Raw genomic sequence first — 14385 nt, 5'->3', positions numbered from 1 at the left:
CATTGTTGGGCAGCAGCGCTAATGGAATCAGCAAGCGGCCACCAGCGAACCATTGATTGAGCACGCTGGCGGCTTTAATAGTTCTTAAGCACCTGGGTATTAGTGTCAGGTCCGCGGTGAGTCGGACAGCGGTACTCCGCTATAATTTTGACAATTAACTTTATTTATTCAATAATAAAGATGTACGATTACGATAATGAAAAACAGAACTACTGGGCTAGTATTTCGGCAGCTCGGAGTAGCGCGGCGGTGTAGACCACAGTACGCTGGAGTTCCGCCTCAGCAGGCTGGGATCGATGTTCGGGAATATCTCCTTCAGGTCCGGAGTGGTGGGCGCCACCGAGAAGAAACTGTCGATGATTTCGGTGGGGACGTGGCTCTGCATGAGAATCGCGTCTCCCCGCACATGACCTAGGAACAAAAAAAGCAAAGTTAAAATTAAAATAAGCTAAAAGCAAAAGGTAAGTGGTCCTGCAAACTTACTGCGACTCCAGGTGGGCGCAGGTGGCCGTTTGTGGGTGACCTTGCCTTCGTCGTCTGTTGAGTCATCCTCGTGAAGCATCTCCCAAGTGTACTTCGTTTTCGGCGGCGGCGGCAACATCTTCTTGGCCTTTGCCCCGGTCAGTTGCTGCAACTTCTGCTGCTCCAGCTCCTTCAACTTTGCCTTCTTGAGGGCCTCGGCCTCCTCCTGCTGGCGCATCTTGCGCAGCTGCTCCTCAGTCTCCTGACGCTTGCGCTCCTCTATACGCTTGCGTTCCTCCTGTTTCTTGGCGCGCTCAGCGGTTAATTTGGCCATGCGCTCAGCCCGCTCCCGATCCTTGGCCTCGCGTTGCTGGGCGGCCTGCTGATGCTTTAGTTCGCGCATCTTCTTGCGCTCCTCAGCCAGATTGTGCAGTCCCTTGCGGAAGTCGTCGCCGCTGTTTTCGCGCACCAGCGACTTGGTGGAGCTCGAGTTGGTGGACTTAAGGTTTGTCCCGGTTGCCGTCTTCATCAGCGTTGTAGCCTTGGAGGCACTAGCCGGTGCCTTCTTGGGCATCGCCGAGCTCGCCGGCAGCATGCTGCTCGTCTGTGTAGGCGTGTAGAAGCGCCCCACCACCGGAGGTGGCAGTCTGCCTACCTTGGGCGTAATGCTGGATCCCGGCGTTCCCTGCTAGAGGTGAGAGAGAGAGAACTGGTTAAAAGCAAGAATGCACTAAGCAGGCAGGCAACCTACCACATCCTTAGTCCGCTTGGGACGCAGATTGGTCTGCGCTTGAGCAGCGTTCTCGAATGCCTCCACGCGCATCTTCACGGGACTCTGCAGTAGCGGACTGCGGCGGGAACAGAAAAATGTTAACGAATGTTTAAGCACAGATCCAGGCTACTTACTTAAAGAGCTCGTGGGCGCGAGCCGGCAACTTCATCGCCTTGATGTTCGAGAGTGTCTTGGCCACGGGCAGTTTGTCCTCCAGCGACTCATCCTCGGTAAGGAGGCTGTCCTGTTTAGTCGGCGCCTTCTTGTTTTCGGGAGGCACCTCAAAGGTGGCATCCGCAGCCGGTCCACGTGGGCTGTCGTCCGTGGTGGGGGCAGGACCAATAACCATGGTGGCGTTACTTGGCGCCACTGTCTCGGCTGATGGCGGTCCTTCTAGTGCATCCGTGTAGATGGAATGTTCCTGGTTAGCACGCGACTCTGTGCTGCCCTTGCGCGTGCGTGAGGACACCGGCGAATCCTTGTCCAGATCGCTGAAGCGCTCGATCTTAATGGGCTTATGACACTCGGCGAGGTCCTTCTTCTTCTTGCGCAACTTTTTGCCGGGCTCTGTTGTGGCTGTCGTATTGCTGGAAACCGTTTCATTCGGCCGGGCAGCCTGCGTAGCCTCCAGAATGACAGTGGAGGAGGCAGTGACTTCAGTGGCTGGGGCCAAGCTCTCGCTACTCATTTTCTCGCGCTTGATCTTCACGATCAGGTTCTTCGAGGTATTTATATCCTCCGGCGGCTGATCGGTTACGGGTTCCGTCTCTTTTGGAGCGGGAAGTACAGAATCCTGCTCTGGCTGCTGCTGTGGCACCTTTTCCGCGTTGGCCTGTCTGCTGGTGGAGCTGTTGAACTGCGATGGCCGTTGCTCGCTCTCCACCTTGACGCGGATGCTCTCCTCCTGGCTGGGGCGGCGCATTTTGCGGTTGAGCGAAGGCTCTTTGAGCAATTTCTCGGACTTCAGCTTGGCGGCGCGCTGTGGCCGACCAGAGTTTAAGGTGATGTCTGTCACAGCCGGTACAGGCGGCGGTGGCATTAGGGAGGCCGTAGTATTCAGGTTGCCCTCGGCGATGGCCAGCAGCTGGGAGTTGTTGACCCGAGTGCTCTGTCGAGTTGACGAGTTGGCTGACGATTGTCGGAAGTCAGTACTGGTCTCAGCGTCCGTTCCGACTCCGGGATGATACTCACCCTCGAGCTCGTCCTTGTCCTCGACCAGAGAGGAGAGTCGCTTGGCGCGCTTCTTGGTTTGCTGCGGTGTCACCGAGGATCCTCCGCTCCTGGCTGTTGGGACACTCTCCTCTGCAGTGGCCTCCGCGTCATGGCTCACAGACGTGGAGCCCAGGCCGTAAAAAAGCTGGTCCAGCTCCTGGAAATGGGCCTGAAAAAGGGACGCTATGTTGAAAAAGCGGCTGCGGGATGCGGGGAAAAGCAGCTGCGGGATGCGGAGACTTACTTGACGCAGCACCTCCAATTCGCGCTGCAGGTCCGACAGCGAACCAAGTACGCCCATTACGTCCTCCATGTTGCACGATCTGCAATATGTTTTTAATATTTACACAATTATATACACTTTCCGTGGGACTGGCTGGCGTTTCTTACGTTTATTTTAAATGGCGGCAATGGGGACGCGCGACAGCTAGTGCTGGCCAAATACTATCGATGAAACTATTTTTCAGAACATCGGTTTCATCGCACTATCGATATTTAAAAAAAAAATTATCAGGGTAATTCCCTTGAATGTTGAAAAACAGCCAAGTTATAATTTTTTTTCAAAAAATTTATCGAACATTTGTATGGCAGCTATATGAGATATAGTCGTCCGATTCGGCCCGTTCCGACATATATAGCAGTGAGAGTATATAGAAGTCTATATGCAAAGTTTCATTCAGATAGCTTTAAAACTGAGGGACTAGTTTGCGTAGAAACGGACAGACGGACGGACAGACGGAGATGGCTAGATCGACTCGGCTGTTGATGCTGATCAAGAATATACACCTGGCCCTCGCTTAACACGGGGGTTACGTTCCTAGAAAACCTCGTGTTAAGCGAAATCGTGTTAAGCGAAACATGGATTCAGTACAAAATAAGGGGTTACGTTCTAAAAATTCAAAATTGACAGCAAAAAAAATTTTTTATTGTTCAAATTTGGTATGTTTTTATTAAAGTTTCATACATTTGTTCAAAATTAACCAAAAGTTATTATGTATATGCCTTTAATAAAAGCATACCATTCATATTTTCAAACTTAAAAGTTGGTATTTAATTAAAAAAGTTGCTTCTTATAATTAATTAATAGGTTAAACTTTATAGAAACTAAAAAATGTTAAAAAGTAAGGAGATCATATGTTTTATTCATATCATAATTCATAATTTGAATTCATAGTTCATAATTTTACTTCATAATTCATAATTTTAATTCATAATTTTAATTCATAGTTGATAACTAAAAATTCATAATTCATAATATGAAATGCATTTGGTGGCATTTATAGTTAAAGCCAGTTTGTTTTAACATGGTTTCTTTTTTGGTGGCTCCTTGTAAAAATCAGTAATTTTTGATTGTTTCGATATTTTGCAATCGTTTAAGAACGAGGTTTTTAGCGTGTTAAAAGGGGGATGGGAGCAAATTTGAAACCGTGTAAGACCGAGTTCGTGCTAAAAGAGTTCGTGTTAAGCGAGGGCCAAGTGTAATGTTTGAAAGTTTCAACACTCCGGGTATGTACATCGCTAGTCACGTTGTGGCGAATAACCTCCCGTACGCCTCCTTTCGTACCACCGGTTTATTTATGGACCAACATAAATGAAAAATTGATTTAAAGGAGCCTACGAATAAGGACTAAAAAACCTTAATAAAAAACGAAATAAAAATAAACAAGAAGCTAAACAAAAATGAAGGACTCTTGTTGAAGGCTTAAACTGTTGTGTATAAAAATAAGGAAATGTACAAAAAAAAAAAAAAAACTAAATAAAACCGAAAATAAATTAAAAGGTAGGAAGCAGGAAAAGTTCCTTTCAATGCGCCTCCTGGAGAAAGACTGAATTAAGTAAGTTGCTAGTGTTACCAAAGAAAGCTGTCAGATATCTAGAGCAGTGATGTCATTTCCGCTTTTTTCCCGTCAAATTCAGCTGTTTTTGAAGTGTGATTGCGGGAAAATTTGTAAAACAGCGGGTAGCGGGAATTCCAGCTTTTTTAGAAAATTGAGATGCTTTTTTCTTAATTTTAATTTTAATACATTTTAAGTGCTGTTTTAAATGTGTTTATTGTTTTTAATTTATATTGCAACAGTATCTATATATACTTATATCGAATAACATCATCCAAAAGTCCACACCTATATTTGGCGCGTCTTCCATGATGCCGTTACGGCATTATGATGACATAAAACTAATCCCAATGCAAAATGTCGACGACACTGTTAGCTTTTGGAATGAAGTGCTAACTTACAAGGACAGTGGCGGAAACGTTTTAAGGGACAGGCATTAGTTGCGTTAGAAACGCTGACCCTTCCCTGGTCAAATGCCGAGGTTTTTCGGGTTTTCAGCCAAATTAAAGCCTTGTAGTACTAGGCTAGTACTCTGACGACGAAAATCCGCTGTAACATGTGTTACAACGCCATTCAATTTTCGCAGGTATCATTTTCGTCATCAGAGTACCGGCAAAATCGACGAGGCAAAAAGTTTTTTTTCTTCCTTTTTTCACAGAGTTTTTTTATATGGTGTTTGGCCGCTATCACAATTGTTACAGCGGATTTTCGTCGTCAGATTAGGCCTAAACAAACAAAATATGGTTTTTAAAAAATCAGCTTTTTACTTAGTTTTTTCTTTATTGAATTCCGCTTTTTTCAGCTTTTTTTTTGTTAATCCAGCTTTTTTTGCTAAAAAAAAATGACATCACTGCATGGAAGACGCGCCAAATATAGGTGTGGACTTTTGGATGATGTTATTCGATATAAGTATATATAGATACTGTTGCAATATAAATTAAAAACAATAAACACATTTAAAACAGCACTTAAAATGTATTAAAATTAAAATTAAGAAAAAAGCATCTCAATTTTCTAAAAAAGCTGGAATTCCCGCTACCCGCTGTTTTACAAATTTTCCCGCAATCACACTTCAAAAACAGCTGAATTTGACGGGAAAAAAGCGGAAATGACATCACTGCTCTAGATATCTGACAGCTTTCTTTGGTAACACTAGCAACTTACTTAATTCAGTCTTTCTCCAGGAGGCGCATTGAAAGGAACTTTTCCTGCTTCCTACCTTTTAATTTATTTTCGGTTTTATTTAGTTTTTTTTTTTTTTGTACATTTCCTTATTTTTATACACAACAGTTTAAGCCTTCAACAAGAGTCCTTCATTTTTGTTTAGCTTCTTGTTTATTTTTATTTCGTTTTTTATTAAGGTTTTTTAGTCCTTATTCGTAGGCTCCTTTAAATCAATTTTTCATTTATGTTGGTCCATAAATAAACCGGTGGTACGAAAGGAGGCGTACGGGAGGTTATTCGCCACAACGTGACTAGCGATGTACATACCCGGAGTGTTGAAACTTTCAAACATTACACTTGGCCCTCGCTTAACACGAACTCTTTTAGCACGAACTCGGTCTTACACGGTTTCAAATTTGCTCCCATCCCCCTTTTAACACGCTAAAAACCTCGTTCTTAAACGATTGCAAAATATCGAAACAATCAAAAATTACTGATTTTTACAAGGAGCCACCAAAAAGAAACCATGGCTTTAACTATAAATGCCACCAAATGCATTTCATATTATGAATTATGAATTTTTAGTTATCAACTATGAATTAAAATTATGAATTATGATATGATTAAAACATATGATCTCCTTACTTTTTAACATTTTTTAGTTTCTATAAAGTTTAACCTATTAATTAATTATAAGAAGCAACTTTTTTAATTAAATACTAACTTTTAAGTTTGAAAATATGAATGGTATGCTTTTATTAAAGGCATATACATAATAACTTTTGGTTAATTTTGAACAAATGTATGAAACTTTAATAAAAACATACCAAATTTGAACAATAAAAATTTTTTTTTGCTGTCAATTTTGAATTTTTAGAACGTAACCCCTTATTTTGTACTGAATCCATGTTTCGCTTAACACGAGGTTTTCTAGGAACGTAACCCCCGTGTTAAGCGAGGGCCAGGTGTATACACAATTATAGGCGGAGATAATAGAGATTACGATTAAGTCAAATGAGAATTAAATAGGTAAATGTAATGAGAAAGCTTAGCTGCCCAAAAGTATATAGTTAGAGAGGTACAGTTGCCACCCACATTCAATCAAATTCAATTCAAACACGATCACATAACTCTAGCCTCTACCTTACCTTAAAAGTACCTTAATTTTAACCAATAATCCAATTTTAATTCAATTTTTCCCCTTCATTTGAACCTCAAAACTGAAATTTTTATATTATTGTCACCAAGTAAAATGTTTTTCTTTTACTTTTGGCAGCTAATAAGTTTTTAAAACTTGAGGTTTTTAAGGCTATTTTCTACCCAGAGAAAATATGTGTATCTAAAATTCCTAAATAATAAAGTAAATAAAAAAATCATCCTTCTAAGGGGGTTTTTTAACCCTTAAAATCATGCTACTTGGAAACTACTTGGACTATATATAGAATATTTTAAGGATTAATGCCTGCAAATGCAGAGGATTCTTACAATTATTTTCTTGTACACCTGGCCCTCGCTTAACACGGGGGTTACGTGCGACATTATGGAAATGCCCATATGCAATTAAATAAAAGCCCTTTTCAGGGCTACAAAGCGTTTTTAAAAGGGAGCTAAAATTTGAATTTTTTAAAATTAAAAAAAGTGTTTCCGATGAAATGGACCCGTTTCCTTTGAAACCCAGAAGTATTATTTACTTGTGTTTTAAACTATGACCAGTAAATTCATGTTCGACCCTATAAACTGTATTAGAGGTTTACGCCGATGGTTAAAGGCATCGGCGGCGGCGTAGAGGTCAAAATGACTCGGCGGCGGCGGCGTAGTAGTCAGAAAGAACCGGCGGCGGCGGCGCGTCAAATAAGGCAAAAAGGCCATTTTAATGAGTTATTTATTTTTTTTTAAGTTTTATAAAGAACAATGACACTGAAGGCCGCGCTGAAGCTGCGCCGATGCCGCACCAGCGGCGCGCCGCGGCGCGCCGTTATTTTCATAATTTGGCGGCGGCGCGTCAAATAAGGCAAAAATCGGCGGCGGCGGCGGCGTGGCGCGGCGGCGTATATGTCTAAACTGTATACAGTGAGTCGCAAAAGTATTCGTTGCAAAGGAGGTATATATTCTTGAACAGCAGCAACAGCTAAGTCGAGCTAAGTCGAGCATTTTTCGGTAGAATTATATATATTTTTTTATTTGTACAAGAAGTTACATTAATTAAAATGTCATAATTAAACCAACAAATTTTATTTTATAACATTCACAACGCGGCGGTGAACTTTTCTGTGGAAGTGCCCATATATTTAAAAAAAAAAATCGATAGTATTGAAAAATCGATAATGGAAATATCGTTTTTTTGCCAGCTCTAGCGAGAACAGCACTTCCTTCGGCGATTTTTAACACTGCCGCTGACAAGATGTTCCCGCGCAAAATAACAAACTCAATTAAACTGCTTCAGACGGCGAAACTAAAAGCGGAATCGCTATGTCCAAATTGTGTTCATTATCGCTGACAACATTCAAACGTGTAAAACTGGTTTTACGAAGTTTGCAAACCTGAAATATCAGGCGGCAGAGAACCAGTTCCAACTAGTTCAAGTAACCACCATCTCTAAGAGCCCGTGTTGCAAAGCACTCCAGAACCAGCATTATAAGCTGAATGTGACGACAAATGATTTTCAGTTGTAGAGAATAAATAAGAACAATAAAAAAAATACTGAGACGAATATTTTTTTGAGGCCCGCCCCTTCAATAAAGCGACAATACCTTGGCCACCTCTGCCAGTGTTGGGTACGACCCACGACGATAGTATCGCCATGGCGAGCTGGCCACATAGCCCATCCCTAGCACATCTTTTCAGAACAGTTGGTCAGATTGGCCTATCGGCCAAAATAATGCTAAAAAAAGCTAAAGAACAGGCTAAGAACTGAGTTTTCATTTATATTTCACGTTTATTTACGCCTCCGTGGGATGTACACACGAACGAGCAGCCGTGCCGCGGAGTAGACACTGTGCCCCGCTAACGCGAATCCCCGAGAAGCCCCGCCATCGCATCGCCCGCGATTTGCGACTTGCGCCCTGCGATTGAGCAGCTGCAGCGGATCCCGCCGATCCCTCAGATCCCGCCATGGGGCTCGACTTCGACGCCGTGGAGTACTGCAAGGGCGTGAAGAGCCAACAGGCCCAGCCCCCGTTCGCCTGTCCCGTGCGCGGCTGCGATCGCAGCTACAAGACGATCATGGGCCTCCAGTACCATTTGATGAAGTACGACCACGACAATCCCCAGCCCCTCACGCCTGTGCTGACGCCGAGCCGGAAAAAGGCGCGCTCCCGCTCCGGCGCACACCACTCGACGCCTCGCCCCCTCAAGGAGCAGCCTCAGGCCGGCAGCGGTGCGTCAGACGCCAAGAATGGCTGCTCCTCGGCAGGCGGTGGCGCCGGAGGAGGAGGAACAGCAGGAGGAGGTGCCGGGCGGCTGTACGCCAATCCCGAATCGCTGGTTGCCTACAACGAGGAGGAGGCTACAGTGACGTTTAATCTTGACGGAAAGAGCGTGCGCCTGGGCATCGACGATGCCCTGCCGGTCGTGGAGGACGAGGAGTTTGCCGCCCTGGTTACCAGGGGCTGCATCCTGAACGCTGACGCCCCGCCACTAGAGGAGAACGCACCTTGGGCTCGAGTCCAGGTGCCTGTCGCGAGGGTGGCCGAGATTCCGGACTACCGAGTGCCTGATGCCCCGCCGCGGCCGCTGGCCTACTACCGCTTTATCGAGAAGTCGCTGGAGGAGCTGGACGGCGAGGTGGAATACGACGTGGACGAGGAGGACTCCGCCTGGCTGGAGCACATGAACGAGGAGCGGCAGCGGCTAGGCCTCAACGCCGTTGGCATTGACACCATGGAGCTGCTGATGGACAGGCTAGAGAAGGAGTCGCATTTCCAGGCAGCGGCCAACGGCACACCGACTGGCGTCGAGGTGGACGACGACGCCGTCTGCTGCATTTGCCTGGACGGCGAGTGCCAGAACACGAACGTGATACTCTTCTGCGACATGTGCAACCTGGCGGTGCATCAGGACTGCTATGGCGTGCCGTACATCCCCGAGGGCCAGTGGCTGTGCCGGCGCTGCCTGCAGTCGCCCAGCAAGCCCGTGAACTGTGTGCTCTGTCCGAATGCAGGCGGCGCCTTCAAGCAGACGGATCACGGCCAGTGGGCGCACGTTGTGTGTGCCCTGTGGATACCGGAAGTTCGGTTTGCCAACACCGTCTTCCTGGAGCCTATAGGTGCGTAGTTCTTTCATCTATTCTCGCTAAGAGATCAACTAATGGGTGTTTTTTTGTTCCTCAGATTCCATTGAGACCATTCCCCCTGCCCGTTGGCGGCTCACCTGCTACGTGTGCAAGGAGAAGGGCCTGGGCGCGTGCATTCAGTGCCACAGGCACAGCTGTTATGCCGCTTTCCACGTCACCTGCGCCCAGCAGGCGGGCCTCTACATGACCATGGACACGATTAAGGACGGCCATAATGATTCCTCCATGCACGTACAGAAGTTTGCCTACTGCCACTCCCACACGCCAGCGGACGCCAAGCTTAAGATGAACGTCCCGGACTTTGAGGACACGCGCCACAAGATGCGAGAAGCCCGCAAAGCTCTGGCCAAGAAGCGCTCGACGGCGCCGGTGGTGCTCATTCCGACGATTCCGCCCGACCGCGTCCAGGAGATTGCCACCATGGTGACGATGCAGCGCAAGAAGGAGTTCCTTGACCGCATTATTGCGTACTGGACGCTCAAGCGGCACTACCGCAACGGCGTGCCGCTGCTGCGACGATTGCAGAGCCAGGGCAATAACCATGGCGTGATCCAGCGCAACGGCATCGAGGGATCACCGGACACGGGTGAACTTTACCGACAACTCAAGTACTGGCAGTGCCTGCGCCAAGATCTGGAGCGGGCGCGCCTGCTGTGCGAGCTGGTGCGAAAGCGAGAGAAGCTAAAGGTGGCCTTTGTGCGCATCTCCGAGGAGGTGGTAATGCTGCAGCTTAATCCGCTGGAGTCGGCGTTGGGCAAGTTGCTGGACTCGCTGGAGGCGCGTGATACCATGGAAATATTCCGCGAGCCGGTGGACACCAGTGAGGTGCCCGACTACACAGACATTGTAAAGCAGCCCATGGATCTGGGCACGATGCGGCTGAGGCTAAAGGAATGCCAGTACACGTCACTGGAGCAGCTGGAGGCGGACTTTGATCTGATGATACAGAACTGTCTGGCGTACAACAACAAGGACACGGTGTTTTATCGCGCAGGCATACGGATGCGCGATCAGGCGGCGCCACTTTTTGTCCAGCTGCGCAAGGAACTGCAGCGGGATGGCCTTCTGGAGCGGACGCAGCGCTCGCACGTTGATCACGTGGAGGCGGAAGTCGAGCAGGAGCTTCGCCAGCTTCTGTCGGCGCCGGCCAGCGAAGATGTTGTCCAGAAATTGCTGATTCTCGCCGACAAGTCACAGGTGTTGAAGAATCCCAGTTACCGCACCAAGAAGATCAAGCAGATCCGCTTGGAAATCACACGGATGCGCAAGAGTCTTCAAAAGGCGCGCTTTGCCGCAGTGAGTTCTCATATTTTCCGTTGATCCTTACCTGTCAATCTCATCCCTTGATAAAACTTACTTTGCAGCGTTACTCATCCCACGCTAACCAATCCCAAAGCGACGAGGAGGATGCGGTGGGGGCTTCGCCCATTAAGAAGCGCACGCGCAAGCGTTTGAACAGCAGCGCCATTGATATGGACGTGGAGCACGATGACGACGATGAAGAAGACGACTCTGATGACGACTCCATGGCCGAGGCTGATGGAGAGGATACAGTGTCCAAGGATTTGCTCAACTCTACGCAAACGCCGCCCTGCAGCCCTATCAAGAGTCTCAACAACAGTAGCTCCCCAGTGGGGATTAATCGGAGGTAAGTTCATTATAAAAGTCTTTACACTTTACACCATTATACCCATACCTAATCCCTGTAATCCTTCCAGAACGGCCATATTGCTAACCCGCAAGTCTCAGGCGGCGCTCAAGCGACCCTCTGAACCCTTGACGACGCCCGTGAAGGAGGAGCATCAGAACTCGCAGTCCTCCAACACTCAGTCCACCAGCGGCAGCTCGTCCTCCGCCACCACGGCTGCCACAGCCGCCTCCAGTACGCCGGGCACCTTAAACCATATCCTGGCTGCAGCTCCGCCCTCTAACTCCGGGTTCGGGTTGACGCAGAACAGCACTAGCACTAGTGGCAGTGGAGCCCTCACGTCGGCAGCAGCACCAGTGGGTGGATCGTCGTCGGCCGGAGCAGCAGCAGCGGCTAGCCTGGCCTCCACCGCCCTGTCGATCAGCAGTAAGCTGGCCATGAGTATGGGCGGCAAGTCGCCCAAGAGGCCGGGTCGATATCGTCGCTTGCCAGAGCTAAGGCACAGTGCCTCCATGTCGCCAAAGAAATCGCCCAATCCGGCGGTGGCACTGCCCTTGCCCGATCCCCTGCCCTTCGAGCGCATCCCCGACAGCTTTCGGGTGTATCGAGCCAACAATCAGCGGGATGTTAGCGACAGTGATGATGCGCCCTCGCAGTCGAGCAGTCCGTGCAGCAGCTGCTCAGACTTTAGCATGTCGGGCAGCTGCTCTGACTTTGACAGCGACGAGGCCAGCGACGGCGATGCGGACGGAGACGGCGGAAGAAGCCGCAGTGAGGAGAGGGAGTCCACCTCGCAGGATGGAACCACAGACGCTATGGACATGCAGCATGCGAGTCTCAACCACACCCAGGGGAACAACAATGGGAACATGGCCATCAGCAGCAGTAGCGGAGGAAGTGGCGGCAGCTCCAGTGACGACGACGACGAAGATGAGGAGCGGCCACTTAGTGCGCGGCAGGGTAAGGCGCCGAGGCTAACCAAGCGCAGCACACCCACGCCATCGGCAATGGCACGAGGAGCATCTCTGTCAGCGGCACGGGGTCGCGGCAAGCGGCGTAGCAATCTCAGCGAGTCCACCAGCTCCACGGCCACTCCGCCGCCTCTGTTGCGGAGGGCCGGCAAGCTGCGCTCGGCCACTCCGAATGCCTCGCCATTGGTCAACAGCATAAAGGCGAGGCGTAACACGATGGCGGCTGTTACCACCACCACCACCACGACGACGAATAATAATCGAAGCAGGCATGGCGAGGATAGCTTATGCTCGGATCGGCACAATAACTCTCACGCCCATGGCCAGAAACCAACGCTGGAGCCGCTGCAGCTGGTGTGGGCAAAGTGCCGAGGATACCCCTGGTATCCCGCTCTCATTCTCGACCCCAAGACGCCCAAGGGATTCGTTTACAATGGCGTTCCCCTGCCCGCTCCGCCCACCGATGTGCTTGCGCTGCGCAAGAACTGCATGGACGACATCGTGTTCCTGGTCCTGTTCTTTGACGTGAAGCGCACCTGGCAGTGGCTGCCTGCCAACAAGCTGGACATCCTCGGGATCGACAAGCAGCTGGACCAGCAGAAGTTGGTTGAGTCGCGGAAGCCGGCAGAGCGGAAGGCGGTGAAGAAGGCGTACCAGGATGCGCTGCACTACCAGAGCCAGGTCTCGGACTTGGAGGGCCAAGGGCCCGATCCCATCATGTGAAAGCTGATGGCCCGACTGCACTTGTAGGCCACCTAGAGATCCCTCGTATTTTTATATCTCGTTTCTTGTTACTTGATGCTCGAAGATAGACGACGTGGACAATGTTGAAAAAGGCCCTCCATTAATTAGAGTATTTCGTTGGCGAATTTCCAGTTTGCACTGCAAGTGTCTTTGATTTTCGTTTGTTGGCCAAGTCACCAGGGAAACCATTCATTATGTACAGTTTTTGTAATACGCAAAGTTATCGAAGCTATTCTGTATATTATTTGGTCGCTGTGGCCGCCCACATGGAATATATAACCTCAAGACGTTTCACGCGAAATCAAATCAATGTTTAAGTTAAATAGTTTTAAGCGAAAAAAAAGCTAAGCAATTGTGCATCCCAAGTTAAAGATCGTGTAAAAACTTAAACCGCTATATAGAGCATAGGAATCGATTACAAACTGTATAGATATAGATGTGTGTGAGTGCGATAAGCCGATATATCTCCATATGCTATAGTGTACGTGTTCGTCTTGATTTCCCATGAACAAATAACATATTATATATATTTGATTATTATGATGTATTACGAAGATGAGGACTACTATTATGACTATTATTATAATTACTGTGTGTAATTAATGAAACAAAATCGTATGCCTAAGTGGAAAGCGTAGACAATTAAGTATTGAAAGTAGTTAAGCCCAAAACCCTAACGCCCCGACCCCCAAGAATCCTCCACCACACACTTACCCCAGACACCACCACCTTTGCCCTTAACATGATTGAATATTGTTTAAACTTAATGGTAAATTAAATGCAGAAAAATAAATGTTTTAAACAAAAAAGTTCAACCGTGCAGTTTGGTAGCCACTGCACATCCACTGGCCTACAGTTTTAACTGCCTCATTTCGCAATTGTCACCAAAAGTGCGTCAGTGAAGTTCGAGAGGAATTGACTTACATTTATTTTTTGATTTTGATTACCCAGGTCATTCACCAGAGCTCGGAGAAGCTCCCCTTAACAGTGTCATATTCCGCACATCAATTATCACCCGGGCAGATGTTTTGTTTTACAGTTTTAGCCACGTGATGCACTGAAAAGCTCTGGTCAATTGACTTTCGATTTTATTAGCCGCTTGCCTCGTACAACAGTTATTCTGTAGTTTTGAAGGACTTGCAGTTTTAGTGTCATTCTACTGGCTTCAACTAAGGTTGGCAACGTCCACATTACGATTTAAATTACATTATTAGCAGAAACTAAATGAAATTATAATGAACTAAAATTTTAATATCTTATTTACGGCACTCTTCTTGTGTTTCTGA

The 14385-nt window shown here is 47.6% G+C and overlaps 2 protein-coding genes across 4 annotated transcripts; one reads left to right on the top strand and one right to left on the bottom strand.

Annotated features, from left to right (window-relative positions):
• Positions 1 to 142: 142 nt before the first annotated feature.
• On the bottom strand, positions 143 to 2949 carry Incenp (Inner centromere protein). 3 transcript variants are annotated; one of them, XM_017176484.3, is made up of 7 exons: positions 2837 to 2947; positions 2691 to 2769; positions 2426 to 2615; positions 1369 to 2362; positions 1214 to 1310; positions 484 to 1150; positions 143 to 411 (listed from the first exon to the last, which is right to left on the bottom strand). In XM_017176484.3, the coding sequence occupies exons 2-7, from the start codon at positions 2757 to 2759 to the stop codon at positions 218 to 220; spliced, it is 2211 nt and encodes a 736-aa protein (XP_017031973.1). In that variant the 5' UTR covers positions 2760 to 2769; positions 2837 to 2947; the 3' UTR covers positions 143 to 217. The 3 variants fall into 3 exon arrangements, with proteins under 3 accessions (XP_017031973.1, XP_017031972.1, XP_017031970.1); XM_017176483.3 differs by having other exon boundaries at positions 484 to 1147; positions 1369 to 2615; positions 2837 to 2949; XM_017176481.3 differs by having other exon boundaries at positions 1369 to 2615; positions 2837 to 2948.
• A 5329-nt stretch (positions 2950 to 8278) lies between these two features.
• Br140 (bromodomain-containing protein 140) lies at positions 8279 to 13914 on the top strand. The gene is made up of 4 exons (XM_017176473.3): positions 8279 to 9709; positions 9774 to 11032; positions 11101 to 11384; positions 11455 to 13914. The coding sequence occupies exons 1-4, from the start codon at positions 8557 to 8559 to the stop codon at positions 13076 to 13078; spliced, it is 4320 nt and encodes a 1439-aa protein (XP_017031962.1). The 5' UTR covers positions 8279 to 8556; the 3' UTR covers positions 13079 to 13914.
• Positions 13915 to 14385: the final 471 nt, after the last annotated feature.

The sequence above is a fragment of the Drosophila kikkawai genome, chromosome 2L, assembly GCF_030179895.1.
Source record: "Drosophila kikkawai strain 14028-0561.14 chromosome 2L, DkikHiC1v2, whole genome shotgun sequence".
Taxonomy (NCBI): Eukaryota; Metazoa; Arthropoda; class Insecta; order Diptera; family Drosophilidae; genus Drosophila; species Drosophila kikkawai.
The sequence above is the reverse complement of the archived record's forward strand: the minus strand, read 5'-3'. Positions and strand labels throughout refer to the sequence as shown.